The sequence below is a fragment of the Lycorma delicatula genome, chromosome 3 (genome assembly GCF_047948215.1).
Source record: "Lycorma delicatula isolate Av1 chromosome 3, ASM4794821v1, whole genome shotgun sequence".
Taxonomy (NCBI): Eukaryota; Metazoa; Arthropoda; class Insecta; order Hemiptera; family Fulgoridae; genus Lycorma; species Lycorma delicatula.
Genome location: NC_134457.1, coordinates 62,292,492 through 62,308,949, shown reverse-complemented (window position 1 = coordinate 62,308,949; position 16,458 = coordinate 62,292,492). Strand labels below are relative to the sequence as shown.

At 31.3% G+C, this 16,458-nt stretch overlaps 1 protein-coding gene across 1 annotated transcript in view; it reads right to left on the bottom strand.

Annotated features, from left to right (window-relative positions):
* Positions 1-20: 20 nt before the first annotated feature.
* Positions 21-16,458, bottom strand: part of Zw10 (Zeste-white 10 kinetochore protein) — a 58,711-nt gene continuing 42,273 nt past the window's right edge. The window contains exons 8-10 of the mRNA XM_075359899.1: positions 12,785-12,922; positions 9,815-9,948; positions 21-6,763 (exon numbers count right to left, since the gene is read on the bottom strand). Of these exons, the coding sequence (XP_075216014.1) occupies positions 6,548-6,763; positions 9,815-9,948; positions 12,785-12,922 (488 nt within the window). The 3' untranslated portion in view covers positions 21-6,547. The remainder of the gene's footprint in view (positions 6,764-9,814; positions 9,949-12,784; positions 12,923-16,458) is intronic.

Below are 16,458 nucleotides of genomic sequence, written 5' to 3'. Positions count from 1 at the left end.
GCAAATTATGGCCACAAGCTGAATTAGATGAAAATATAAAATTCAGGAGATTAAAAATTATGTAATTTAGATGTCTAATTTAGTAGAATTCATAAATTTTGACATAAAAGATGTAAATAATTTATTAAATGCAGAAGATGAGGGGTTTTTAGTTGAAAATTTAGAAAATCTTGTGAATAACAAAGTCAAAAACATATGATGAAATTTGTCTGGTAAATGAAGTTCCTACTAAAAAGAATACTAACAATAAAAAATTTGAAATGAAGTAAATAACAATTAATTTTTTTTTGTGGAAATGATCCAGATTTAGGAAGAAGTTTTATTGTAAAAACATCAGTATTAATGGCAATAAGTTCATACAATCAATTATTAAATTAAAGAGTAAAGGAGCTTGTAAACAATAAACTTTTCCCTTGCAAATAGTTGACACTAGAGAGAGTAATCGTCTCAGTCAAGTAGTGGAAGCAAAGGTATAAACAAGGGTTGTGCTGGTACTTACCCGTAGTGCAAGAGGAGAAATGCCTTTTCATTGGGCATGGCACTGATGAGGCAGACTAAAGCCAAAGCCAGATAACCTGAAGCCGGTCCCTTCAAGGTAATGTAAAGGTTGCATGTCAGGCCAAAAACCCACCTTGGATAAAAAGGTTGTGAATTGTCAACACAATGACTCAGAAAATTGACAAGGACAATGGAATAAAAAGCAGATTTGTCAAAAAAAAAACCTTGAGATTTGGAACATGGAATGTCTAAAAACTAGCAGTACTAGGTACTACTAACATAATAACAGAAGAACTTAAAAACTACAAACATGGCAAGAAGTCAGACAGCCCTACGCAGAAAAAAATCAACAATAAGGAAAACAACATATACTGTAGGAACAATTCAGGATTATACAGAGGGGGAGTGGGTTTTGCAATCAAAGAAGTGTTAGTTCTGGATATGTTTTGAAGCCAAAAATTAAAGGGCATACAATATTACTTTTAAGGGAAGGTTAAAAAAATATATATCAGTGATATGTTACCATGCACCTATAGACGATGCAGAATAAGATGTAAAAGACAAATATTATGAAATTCTAGAAAATGAGTGGAATATGTAGCCTATTACAACATAAAAAATATGTTAGGGGATGCTGTAAAAGTGGGAAAGGAAGAATATGGAAAAAGGCAGCAGAAGTAGGTAGTCTGTCCGAGAGTCAAGTGAATATGGGTCAAGACTACTCAGTCTTGTGATTGCAGGAGATTTGGTGCACTTTCTTTCCAAGAAAGAATATACATTAAGTGTCATGGACTTCTCCAAATGGGGAGGGGAAGTCTAAAACCAGATTTACCATGTCTTAGTAGATTGCAGACACATAACCATTTCAAATATCAGAAGTATATAATTTAGTACTAGTTAACGTAAACCGAAGAGTTAAAGTAGAAAAGAACAAAAAAACGCCTTGAAACTGTTAACAGTGCAGAAACTTAGAAGTAAAGAGATAGCTGAAGAGTTTAGAAAACTAGCTAACAGATTTCAGGTTTTAGAGTAAAGTGAGGGTTCAGGTAACAAGCTTAGAAATGAATTGGGCAAATTTCAAAAACACAGTTAGGGAACGCACCAAGAAAATCTAAAGATGAGAGAAAGAATGAACAAGAAGCTGTGGTTTGATGAAAAATGAATGAAATTGATAAATACAAGGAAAGAAGCAAAAAAATGTTGAGGAAATAGAGTAAAAAACTCAGAGAATTCAAAAATAGGGAGCACCCTAGAACAACGAAAAAGAAGGAGAGGGTAAACAGACTTATTGAGGAAAACAATTGTACGGCCAACAATATCTAAGAGTTCTATATCAGTCATGAGATCCTTTAAGAAAGGTTTTGTCCACAACACATTTGGGATAAAGAAAAAATCAAGACAAGCAATAGAGTAAAACAACAAAGAGCTGGAGAGACTACTTTAGTGATCTCCTCAATGGATAATTAAGAAATCAAGAGGAAGAGAATGTCTGGGGTCAAACTAAACAACCTTCAGTTCCACCTTCTACTTTAAATTAAATAAAAAAAACAAGACTCCATCCCAGAGGAATAGAAGGAAGCCCTAACTATACCTACTCACAAGAAGGGAGACAAAAAGGAATGTTCTAATTATACAGGCATATCTTTACTAAACTGCATTGCAAAAAGGGTTACTACTAAACTGTAAAAGGGTTGTCCGAAAGAATTAAAAAAAGAACAGTCTGGATCAGAAGGAAATATGGAAAAATCTGGAATACTAAATAAACTCATAAAGCTGGCATGCCTAATGGTGTAATGCTGGCACAGATCCAGATGTAAGGAGACAGTAAATGGAGAATAGCAGACACAGGAGTCAAACAGATGACTTATCCCCCCCCCCACCATTACTTAATGTTGTTCTGAAGGAATCATTTACGGGAGGTGAGAAACACAAACTATGGAATAAAAATAGGAAAAAAGATAAATGCTCTAACATTCGCATATGGCATGGTCATTATTGTAAAGAAAGTGGAAGATTTGAAATAGGTCATAAAGATTTTAATCAAAGAATCAGAACCGACGAGTCAAAAGACAAATCATATTAACAGAGTTCATAAAAGTTAAAGAGGTAAATAACTAGCCAGAACGAGGAAAATCAAGGAAGTCTTAAAGCTAAAGGTCACATATTTAAGGAAGCTAAAGAATTTAAATAGGTGGGAGTAATGATTTTGAACAAAGATGAGAAAGATCTGGAAATACAAAATAGAATCATAGTGCAAATAGGAGCATGTTCAAATGCAGTAGAGATTTCTCACTTCAAAAGTACTTTCCAGCAGGACGAAATTACATACAAATAAAAGCATCATAACAGGTGTTCCGAAATTCATGCAAGATTTGAATTTTGTGCCATTTGTATGACAGTGTTGCCAACAAAAAAAAAACAGCGTGGCAGCTAACAGTTCAGGGTAATTAAAAATGAGCACTACATGAAAGAACATGCATTTTCATTGTTGTTAAAAATAATAAGGTTTGGCAGCTACAGTTTGCAAATTTTAAAGTTTACAAAATATGGTTGGAATAATGAAATTTCATCAACTGTGAAGAGATTAATTAAAAAATTTGGGGTTCGGAAAATTCATGAGTGATTGTTGAGAAATAAATGCACCTATATGTCACTGGTACAGATTTTGGGCTGGAGGCATCATCAGAGCATTCTTCTTCAAAAATACAGCTGGTCAGGCAAAAACAGTTAATGGTGCTTGCTATCGCCACATAATAATCCTATATATATCCTATATATCCCAATATTGCATATTGGATTTTTATGCATAAATTGCAAGATATGGATGTTGTCTACATGTGGTTTCAACAAGACGGTGCCACATGACATACAGCCCAAGAAACAATTCAAAACTGCATGAGTCATTTCCTGAAATTCAACCTGAATTTCAGGTTGAATGGGTATTTCCCATTTCCTGAAATGGGAAATACATTTCATGTAATTCCCATTTTGGTGATCAGAATTGGCCGCCCAGATCATGTGACTTAACAGATCATTGGACTTTTTTCTTGAGGTTTTTTGAAGTTTAGTATGTAGTTGAGAACAGGTGTACCAATTTAGTTTACTTTATTGAAGAGGTTACTGTTAAATCTTATACCTCTATTCTACTAGTATAATCCTCTTTTGGATTGTGCGGTAAATTTGAATTTCGTAAAAAAATTTTTTTTACAATGTCCTACGGGCAAATATATAGGGAAAGTCTTGCTACCTTATAGCTTCATGCCAGGGCCCCTGGGCTCATGTCATGGGGTTCCAGACCGGACTCGCCAAGGTATCCCCAGAAAATTCTACTTTTTCATCAGCACCACCTTCCCACACTCAATTTTTTACACTCTCATGCAAGGTACGCAATGCGTCTATAGACACGTAGAGTGTCATAAAACGACTTTTCATACCTGAAGAACACTGATATAATAGAAAGGATAGAAGAAAAAAGGCAGATGCAAAATACAGACATTGTGACCTCACCTGCTAAGATCAATATGGACGAAGCAACACCCGACCAGAAACCAGAGATGCTGCAACCCTGACATATCAAAACCAGTAAAGGTAACATAAGACCCAAGGCGAGGCGATCTACTGCTGTGGAAAAAGAAGTGATTGGTATGTTAGAACAAATTTCCCAGAGATTTGAGTGGCTTGCTAAAGAGCTTCGGAGGAACATGAAACAAACATGTCAAGAGAAGCATCAAAGAATTGGAAACTGACCTCAGCATCGCTGTACTGGATCTGAGAAAGCTGACTGATGTAACAAGTCTAACGCCAGAACTAGTCGCACAATGACTACACAAACACAAATAATGTAGGTTGTCCCAATCAGGATGTACTGGAGAATGGGCAAGAAAAAAAAGATGAGTTGATGGATGTGTGGCAAGAGCGGTGGTACCGGACTCCAAAGGATAGATGGACCCATCAGCTTTTAAGTAACATCAAGCATTGGTGTCGTAGGGGACATGGCTGGCTGGGATATGAGAACAATTCCTGGCAGGTCATGGAGGATTTAGATCCTACCTATATAGGTTCAAGCTTGACCACGCTGACATCTGCCCTGAATGCAACAAGCAGGAGACTCCCACGTATTTTTTGCATGCTTGAAATTTACTGAGGAAAAGAACGAGTTGCTGGGAAAATTAAACATTGATTGTATGTTTCATCCTAAGGACACACAATGGATTCTCACGCAGGCTGAGGCAGAATAGAGGGTGGTAGAAGACTATGTAAAAACAGTAATGAGGAAGTTAAATGCACACAAGACCTGAAACAGAACACAGCGCCGGAGTGCATGTGGGTGGACAGGCTCTTGTCTGAGTGCATAGGGGGCCCCCCAAATGTGCAGGGGTCGCCTTGGTGTGATGAGGATAGGGGCACTCTGTCTTTCCGCTGGATGGTGACCATTGTAAAATAAGGTATGTTCAATTTTGCATGAAGAGAAATGGGTGCTATTACTGGATGATTTTACTTGTGACTTGCGGTAATTATGTAGGGTATGCACTTGTATCAATTGATTTCTTTTTCATATGATTATGATGATGTGACAGATTTCTATTGTATGATATGTATTATTATGACTGACATTCATCTTGCTGTTGGTTAGTTTATATTTCATGCATGGGGTGACTGATTTGTGTTATTTATGATGTTTATTGAATATGTAGTATGGTATGCTTTGATCTTTTATGTTTTATTTTGATGTATATTTATTTATTTGTCATGAATGATTTTGCATTTTGAGTATGTGTACTGGCATGAATCTGCTGGCTGAGTTTTATGATGTTCATTGAGTATGTTTTGTACTGATTAGGTTAGTTTTGGTGCACATTTGTTGATTGTTTGATGTAGTATATTATTTTGTGAGTTACATGTATGATATATAAATGTGTGTATTACCCCCCTTCCAGATGAAATGCTTGCTTAAGCTGTTCTAGGAAGAGTGGGGAGCCAGGGATGAAAAAGGAGTTTTAGTCGTCAGGGTACACGTAGGCTCCTAACAACTAGCCGAACCTGTGCAAGTCTGACACTCCCCCACTTGTGTGGGGGATAAATAAATGGTATTTCTATGACTCGTTAGCAAAAAGAAAAAGATATCAGAGAAGAATGTCATAACTTTTGAGAATAAAATACTAAAAAAATCTTTTGACCAACATTCAAAGAGGGGCAGTGGAGAATCAAGCACAATGACACAATGAGGAAATAAGAATCAGAAATGGTTGGGGAAGTTAGAAGTAGATGACTGAGATGAACTGACTATTACTACATATGCGTGAGGGGGTCATTGGTTAAGAAGCATGACCTCTAAGCACACGGCCTCCTGGAAGACCAAAAAAGAAATGGTAGGACAAAATTATAAATGATGGAACTTGCTGTGGAGGGTGCATGGGATCAAGCAAGATAGAGGCAGCATGTTGGCGAAGCCAAGTACTAAATTACGATATTCATGGACATGGCCTTTGCAGTAAGTAAACAATCAACTTTAGATTCATATTTTCAAAAGTTGTGATTGTTTAATCGAGATAACCAATCATTTTACAAAAAATAACATTTATTCTTAAACATGAATGTGATTATTATGCAATTTGTAATGCAGATCTTTTTAATACATATACAAAAAAAATTAATTTTTGTTATCGATCAAAATAAATATTTTTAATGTTGAAGTTTAAATGTATTAAAATTTATTGAATAACAATTACTTTTCTTAAACACTACAAACATATACATGTATTTTATTTATCAAAAATCTTATTCCTATTCCAATCATAATATTTTTACCTCTGAAAACAATTTTCATTTTAACAATGCAATTCGTGGAACATATCCTCTTTGTTAAATGAGGTATGACTGTATTTCCAATGGATAACTATAGGCGAAGTTTATTGTTTTAAGACTTGCTGTCTACTTTTGAATTAATTAATATTAATACAGTAATATGTTGTTATAATAAAAAAAAAAAAACTTCAGAAATAGGAATAGGATGATCGAGTCATCTTGCTAATAGGGCATATTGACAAGTTCAATTTATTCGGGCAAGAAGAGCAGCTCTCCTATCAGATATTTGAAAAAGAGCTTTAACCAACTGTTTCACTTGATCAACTGTAAATTCCTGTGCAAGAGGTCCTTTTCCATCAGCCCATCTCTCATCGACATCACGCAGACTGGCCCCAAGTAATCTAACCAATTCATTGAATTTTGTCCATCTTGTTACATATTTATATATTTCCTTAGGTTCCTGTACACCATAAAAATATAATATATATTAAACACAAATGAAAACTGAATATATAATTTAGCAACAGAAAACATAAAATTCAATAACTTTTACTAAAGCTACACTAGCAAATATTAATGTACCTGACAATGTTACAAAATTTATAAATTACATCATGCTCTTAGGATGTGATAATTTATAATGTAAAGACAAGCAACATTATATGAAATTTTTAAGTCACACTCAAATTTTACACATTTTTATTAATTCTGCCAAATTTTTAAATTATAAATTTCACGCTGTTTCAATAATTAATTTGGCAACATCGCTGATAAAAAGTCACCTCCATCTTAAAAAAAAAAAAATTTAACATCAGTTGGTTTTTATACAAGAAATTTAATATGTTAGCATTTATTAACTTGGATGGGTGGTTGGAAATATCAGAGTGAAATTAATAAACTACAAATTAATTAAAAATTTGTTATAGGTTATCTTGTGCCAGCTTAACCCACTAGTAAAGAAATTTTTATTTCAGGTGATTTTTTATGCTCCTATCACCTTTTTCATTATTAATTTAATTTAATTAATAAAATAATTTTACTTTCTTTCTAATTAATAATTTTTACTACATTTTGTATGTGTGTGGTGTAATAATATTTTATACACAAGCCATGGATGCAACATAAAGACTTATGCATACATATTTTGGTTTATTTTATATAATTACATTACACTTAACATAGTTAAAGCTCATATGAAAATATCATTGTTATTTATGAGTAATTTGTTTTAAAACCTTTCCTTCAAGTACTGGTTTAACAATCGATAAAAAATTAATTTAGTTTCATCAAATACTGTTGGTCATATACAAATTTAATTTTATAATGAAAGTCAATAAATAACAATTTTAATACTTTAGTAACTTTTTTAATCTATATATTTAAAAAAGAAATTTTATTATAAACATTTTATTTATTTAATAGCACTTAATAATACCTTAAAATATTCTGTTTTAAGTTCTGAACACTACATCTTACAGATGGTCATCATTTTGATTCACACATTCTTCAACTTAAGTTTTAATGTTTTCCATAACATAACATTTACTTATTCAGAAGAACTGAGATAATTTACTTTACTTTGAGTTCAATATTTCATGGGGTGGATCACTGATTACCATTCTCTACAAACAATGACTGAAGAAGCACTCTGTGAGATACAGTGATTTCACAGGCCAAAGAATTCACTATATTCGAAGATAATGATCATTGTCTACATTCAATGACCTAAGATTTTTCTGCTGTTTGTAGAAATTCTTCTATCATTTGAACATATCATTCTGATGTGTTACGTTAACAACATTCCATTATTGTCCTCAAATATGAACTGACTGATTAGTCAACTCATAGGATCCTACTGCACACCACATGATAATACTGTGCAATGGTTTGTGATGCAATTCAATAGGATTGCGTGTTGTCCAATACTAAAAGTTTTGTTTACTTACATATTCATACAAATGAAAACATGATCTAACAATCATTAGCATATTATGAGTAATGTCTGATGATGAATTTACTCCAAAAAGGTGGGTAAACTATCAGTGTTATTTAATGCCTACATTATTTCAATTTTACATCTAAATCCTTAGGAAAAATTCTTCAAACTCTGGTATTTGACAAGCAAAATGAAAATGAATGATAAGGGCATACCATTTTGTGCTTTAATTAATTAATAATTATTTAATTTATTAATAACAAAATATTTAATTAATAACCAAATAGTAACATTTGGAAATAAACTAATGAAAACTCTATTTTGTTTGGTCATTGTTCAAAATCTGTGTCAACGTGTGTTACTTATGATAGATGATTTTTAATGCATTTAAAATGGAAAATTTTCAATCAATGAATTTGTGTCAAATTTTGTATTAAATTGTAAAAACCTTTTATGAAACATTAAACCACATTTGGAATGAGGTTGGAAACATTTCAAGTTGGTCAAGCTTAACTGATGATTCTTGTTCAGCCTGATCATTAACATCCAAAATTAATGAAACTCGCAAAAATGAGAAAACTCATCATTCTAACAAAGTACCATTTATTTAATTTAACTCATCATGTAAAAACTGAAAAACTAAGAGAAAGGTGCTTGAAGGTTACTGTATGAAATTAAGTTTTCTTACTCTAATTATATACATATAAAAATTAATGTTTGTTTGTCCCATTTGCGTTCCTATGCCATTCATCCAACTGCAATGAAACTTAGGTGAGAGGTGTTGTGAGCACATCTGCAAAGGTTTCTGAATTAGTTTGAAACCGCTAGGTGGCGCTGGGGTTAAGGAGATATTTTTAAAACTGCATTTTTGGTCTGATTTGGCTCATTAGTTACATGAAAAAAAATATTTTTGCAAAAAAATAGGGAAAAATCAAAAAAGGGAAACAGGGAAATGGGGAAAGTAGGAAAGGAAAAATAGGAAAAAGGGATAAGTGAAAGGTTACATTTTGTGAAGTTCCATAACATTCATTTTTTTAATGTTTTATCAAACTTTCAATTGTGTTCATTTAATCTACAAATACACCTAAGTCTAGCAGCAATAGCGAAGCATTGCTGGGTCTGGTAGTATTAAATATATATTTAATTACGGTATCTTTTTGTTCTTGGCTTTACAAAACATGTATTTACTATCACAAATGATAGGTGAGTATTGTCTTTAAGACTGTTATTGTATTGAAAAACAGGACTACACATTACACAATGTACTAAATTACTCTCAATGTACTTCATTACTCAATTCCTCTCATGCAAACAATTTTTGGAAATTATTCAAAAATGTTTAAAATAGCTTCGAAGTTTAATGACAAATATGATTCTAATTTTATATACAAATATCTGTTTAAATTTTAAATAGAAATGCTTTTTACTGTCAAAATAATATTTTCATAAAAACCAAAAATTTGAAGTGTAAAATATTTTAAAATGTTAACCACACATTTTACAAAATTTTTTTATCAACTTTATAGAGCTTGGTTTTAAATAAGAGTAATCTATTCTATTAAAAAGGTAACTTACAGGAAAGACTAATGGAGCTTTTTCTTGTACAATATTAAATACTCTAACAAGTTCTGATGCAGTGTCAGCTGGAATATCACCAGTGCTGCAAACTCTATCAATTAGTTCTTGTACAAATGCATTGCAGAGAAAACCTAGAAATAAGAAATAAAATAATGTAATTTAATGATTAGCAAGAGAAATGGATTCTTAAGATCTATATTCAGAAATTAAACTAACACAATATTCAAAATTTTTACATATTACACAATTTTTAAACTTTTAAATAAAAATTACATAATTTTTAGAGTTAGCAGATATTCATGGAAAAAAAAAACATTCAAGGACTCCTAAAGGTGACTGGTTAGATATTTATCAACCCAAGACTTTGTTACAAAAATAGTGATGCTTTGTGTTTTGTGTCATTTGCTTTCTAACATGAAAATATAAACCACCACAAATATTTCAATCAGTATAATATCTCTCCAATTTCTACTGTTAATTACACTACAGTTTAATTAAATTATTGAGGCTAAATACTTTTGGAAGAGTAAAGGGATATATTATAATTATAAGACATACAATAGTATGCAAATTAATCTGAACACCTATGTTACTTAATAAGAATAATTTTACTTAGAAAAAAATCATACCTGTACAATTTCCAAATATCTAGTATTTAATATGTCCTCCTTTGTTTTTTAATCACTTTATGTATACGATTTGGCAAGATTCAACAAGCGTACTGTACACATTTTCTTGATTTCTTCATCATGAAACTATACCGATATTATTGCTTTAAGGAGTTCAATTTTTGTAGTAAAATTCATTTTCGAGTCCTGCCCAAAGATTTTCAACTGGGTTTAAGTCTGGGGAGTTGCCTAGCCACAGAAACACTAATGTTTTATTCTTTGAAAAATGTTCCATTTTTTTGGCAAATGGCATGGTGCCAAATCTTGCTGGAACACTCTGTTGCCTTGTGGGAATTTGAAATTCCTTCAAAACTAGATCTTCAGAATATTAAAATATTCATCACCTGTAACATACCATCTGCTGCAAGTAATAAACAAGGGCCTTCAAACAACCCCAAAAAAAATTTTTTCTGGGAATGTTTAACTGATTGCTGGATATAATCCAGTGATGTATTTTCATCTAATGCTTTTCTAACATATGGAACCATTTCCCCCTGAACATAAAAAATGTGACTCATCAGAATACACAACATTTTCCCACTTTTCTTTGATCTAATTAGCATGTGCTTTGGTCCACAAGAGCCTTTATTTGCACATTTCTGGTGTTAACAACTGGTTTTTAACTGGCCAACAAGCTTTTTGTCCAACTGTAAGAAGTCGGCATATGCCGAACTTGTCAATGTTGTAAATTTGTTCCATTTGCTTCTAATGCTTGATTTATGTCCATAGCAGATAATTCTGGATCAAGTTTACTTTTTCTCTCTAATAACTGTTGGAGTAATTTTTCTTCTACAGCCACATTTGCCTTTTCTTTGAGGTGAAAAGGACCAGTTTCTTAAAATTGTTTTAAAATAGCATTCACTGCCCCTAATCAACACCACACTCAGAAGCTAATTGTCATTGCATCTACTGGTATGCTCAGGAAGATAAACAATTTTCATATGTTTTCTTGAGTTATGTCCATTATTACATACATTCAAGATGCACAGAACAAAAAATACGAAAACATCATTTTGTAATAAAAAATGAAATTAACTTTCACAAAACATTATTTACAACATGAAAACTGCTAAATAACCAAAAAACAATAACTTCATATTACAAAGACAACTTGAAGAATGGGTGTGGTCAAGCAGTGTATCCACAACAAAAACAAAATATTCCCTGCGTCCAGTTTAATTTACACGCTACTGTAGATATTAACAAAACCACTTTTTAAAGATGGTCTTATTCTCTGAAATACTTAGTTTCAGTGAATAAAAGTTAAACAAGGGAAGAAAAATAAACCAAAAAGCAATTTTAGTTAAGCAAATTAGTAACAATTCATTCAATGAACAATACATGTGTGAACAAGAGTTTGCATATGCATACATGTGAGCATGCACATATGTTTATGTGCACAAAGTAATTTATCTAGCAATTTCACATCTTTCTCACTTTTTTCCGCATTTTCTCTCCTTTACTTCATTTAGGCCTTTAATTGCTGAACTCTGTCATTAAATTTTGTGCTGACGTCAAGTCCTTAGATTTTCTTCTAGCCATTTATAGAGACATGGCTTATCTTCATCATTATACCATTTTCTTCAGAGGAAAGACAGTAGCAATTAGCTACTTTCCTTATGTAGGTATAATTCTAAGTATTATCTATTTTGTGAAATATGTCATCCTATTACATTTTAAGTTTTTTTTTCCTAAAAAGGTATACACATCTCATCTAGCCACTTCTCTTTCCCTTTCTAGTTTATACGAACTCTAGGTAGAATTTACCTGCACAACCTGGTAATATGACCTCATCTTGAGGCGTTTTGCAATATATTTAATCACACAAACTCAGTAATATCACATTCAAAAATGATTCAGCATCACTCAAAAATTATAATACAATACAATCTTTTATGGAGTTAACATTATGTGGTGGAGTTACCACCACAGTTGTTTTCACTATGTTCAGAAATAAATATATAAAAATTGGATTTCACTTAGGAAGATTATGATCATTATCAAAATATTGTTATCTTCAATCAGTTTTTTGAAAATATACTATTTATATATGATTTAAAGTTTTTTTAAATAATATGAAGAACATTTCAGTCAACACAAACACTATTGGGATTTTACAGCAACAGGATATTATACAAAAAAAAAAGATGTTGCACATATACTGATCATTATAACATAACCAACCATAAAGATATAGCCACATAACTTGGAGATTATACAAAATACAAATATTTTAATAACAATGAAATTAACATTACATAAGTCAAACTTAAACTAAATGATAAAATAAAAAGATTACCGACGGACGTGCAGTAAGCATCACTAGGTAATACTGGTTGCCAAACCTTTTGCAACAGTATCAACTGTCGAGTGCATTGGCGGATTCCTTTTTCGATTCCTTGTGGAAATTCTGGATTCTCAATTAATGTTACAAGACCTAAAATGTAAATACATTAGAAATATATTTTTTGTAAAGTAAAATTTAAATTACTTTAAAAAGAAAATAATAACATACTATCTCAAAGATGATATAAGACTTATCTCAAAGCTGAAGGATCTTTTGATTACATTCACTAGGCACAATAAAATAACAAATATAATCATTAAAATATTCAATTAAATTGTTAACATTTGTAGAAAACAAAATTTTTGATAAATAAAAAGAATACAGCTTGGACAAACAATATTTTTCTCTATAATTTGTACCTTAGCGCTTATAGAAGAAGTAAACATAACTGAAAGGAAAATAAAAATGTAATTAAATAATGTTGAAATATCTAGTGATATTAAATATGAGTTAAGAATAGTGATTAAAATAACCAACTAATAACCAAAGGCAGATCTAACAAAAAAAAATCAGTACTTCTTCAATGTAATTATGTTAAGTACTTGAGTCATCGAGTACTTATAAGTTTGGATTCATTAATTTTTCTTTAATACAAAATGTTAAGTGGTTCTGATGACTTTTATTATTTATAAACTCCAACAGCATGGAACACTGGCTGTTGGGATAAACAGCCAGCATTAAGTTCAGTGACCAATAAGAACTGGTATATTAAAATGGCATTGGTTAATGTCATTTTACCCTTATTTCACAACCTTCAATTTGCAAGATGCCACTTCCCAAGATGTTTCAAATGTTAAAATAATCAGATTAAAATAGATGCAGTTTACCACTAAACAATGGACACTAATATAATTTTTACAAGTGCTGTATTATTAAAACTTTTAAACAGAGTTGAACTTTTATTGGTTTTAAAGTGCTATAAATTTATTGCACTAATACTGAACATTTTACGGAATACTGACTTTTTTAAAAACAAATATATATTTAAATAAATATTTTTAAAAACTGCATAACCACTATGAACAGTAAAAGAACAGAAAAGAAAAATAATGAATCTGTGTAGACATCAATACCATAACTGCTACTACAGCAGGAGAGAATGCATATGAGTGTGATTTATTAGATTCACAAATCTAAAAATCAAAAGGATTTGAAGTTTTTAAAAACTAACTACCACAAAATTTATTTTAAGATGAAAGTTATATAAAACCTTTACCAAAGAACTGAGTTTAGAAACTCTAAATAAATTATGATTTGGAGCAGTAGCTACTTCAGACTGATAAAAAGTTACAAAAAATGATTTTCACGTTAAAAATAAAGTATGCCAGTTTTCAGTCTTTACATAAAAATTTTACAATTTTTAAATCATAATGATGGATGTTAAAACTCAAACCTCAAAAAGAAATCTCTAAGCATCAAGAAATAAACTGGTGGTTTCACATAAGTTTACACCATTTATTAATAACAGAATGCAGGAAGGTGTATTTTAGAGAGTGTAAAATGTGTATACTAAATATAATGAAACCAGTTTAAAATGGAAACCATAGGGACCAAATTTTTTTTCCATTTTGGACAGTTTCTGTTTTATCCAGTTATGACAGTAATGATGAACATTCTGTGTACTGTATGTGCTAAACAATAATGTGTCATGCTAAGAATACACAGCAACTTAACTACAATGCTGGAACCCACTGGAATAATACAGTATATAATTTAATAAAATAATTCAATCTTCAGGCTTACCAAATATTTTTATTACACTAATTAACTACAAAAACGATATAAACACAATTTTTCAAAAATACAGTACGTATGACATTTTTATCACAATTATTTGTGTGATTTCCACATGTCAACCGATGTTACCTGCTTTGTCTTTTCTTTAACAGCATGCTATTCTAAAGAAATAGGCGCTTTACATAAATACTCCAAAAATTCAGTATAATTTTTTCTTGCAGCAAATTTCTGTAAGTCAGTTAAGGACATCGAAGTACGAATTTATTTTAATGAGATCTTTAATGTTGTTTATTGAATCAGCATATTCAGTAGTCTTCTTTATCTTCGTCAGTTAACGATTCAATGTTATCATTATCTTCCCGTGAAACTGCCAAATCACTGTCAGAGTTTACACACACACAAAGTGCACACACACATACATTATATATATATCAGAGCCTACTTCAAATACATTAGTACTGCACAATTCTTTAAAAATTCTTCATATAAGATTATAGTTGTTGCATCAGGAACTGATAAGAACTTAGCTTTTTAAAACATTTTGTTATGATTTCCCCTTTTACAATCTTTACTGTCATATGAATCCAGCAGATTCAAATTCAGTTTCAAATACTGAAACTGAATTTGCGAGCTCATTAGCACTCTTCACACCATTCATTTTCATAATAATAGATTGCAACACCATTCTTCAGTAGAGGCTTTTTGTTGTGTAAATCTCACTCACCCTGATCTGATGATTATGTAATGTTATAGTGTTAGGTGGAAACCAGATTAATTTAAAATCAGACAAATTGATTTGAGGATGATAAGTTGCATTATCAAGAAATTTTAGAACGCACTGGTTTTGAATTTTCACTTTGGAAGTAAAAATTGTTCAGTCACTCCTCCATTATAGAAGTCATTCAAGCTTTTCTGTTAAATTGCAAAATCACAAGGAGTTTATTAACATTAGAAAAACCCTGTGGTCTTGCCAATTTATTGATGACAAGCAGTTTTGGAAGTTCCCCAGACATGTTTGCACAAAGAAGGACAGTAAGGCGTTCTTTTGACATCTTTCCACGGACACATTTTTCTCCTTCTAATGCAAGTGTTTTAGTTAGCAAAGTTCTAAAAAATATTCCTGTTTCATTATAGTTAAAAATGTCTTTTTGATCGCAGCCAGTCAGAATGATAGAAAGTTTTGCCTCCCATTCCTTAACTACAAACTTATCGACATTATTTCTTCTCCACAAACTTCATTCGAAAGATATTATATCTATCTTTAAAATTTTCAAGCTATCCATTAGTAGCTTTAAAATCAGGTTTGTTTAATTTCTTAGCTAACAGTACAGCTTGACTTTGTAAAATAGTTATAAATTAGCAAATGATCTACTGCTAACAAACTATTCCACAATAGTTAGTTTATTTCTTCATATCCAGTAGTTTTCTGCTGTCTTTTCACATTCCCATTTCATTTTAACAACTCGTCCATAATTTTTCTTATTTTTTATACTGTTGTAGATCTTTGTTTTTTTGCACTTAAACTTGTCCATTAACTGACATACAGTCAATTTATCTTTGTTATTTAGTTCAATAACTTCAACTTTTTCGTTTAGTGTTAAAGCAGTGTTTTTATGAGACATTTTGATGAATTATAAAACAAAAACAAATTTATAAAATTACATAAACCGATATGAATGCACACAAGTATAACAATACGATACAGCCCAACATAGAAGAATACAATAAAACACAAACACATTAATTATTATTATTTATTATTATGCTTTTACGGCCAACATGGGACCACTTAAGTCAATTTTAGTTGGATCTTTTCTGAGAAAAGCGTGTTATTTTACTCTTTCGAGCTGCCCAGTATTTCTTCATCCGTTCAGATCTTGCTTTCTTTT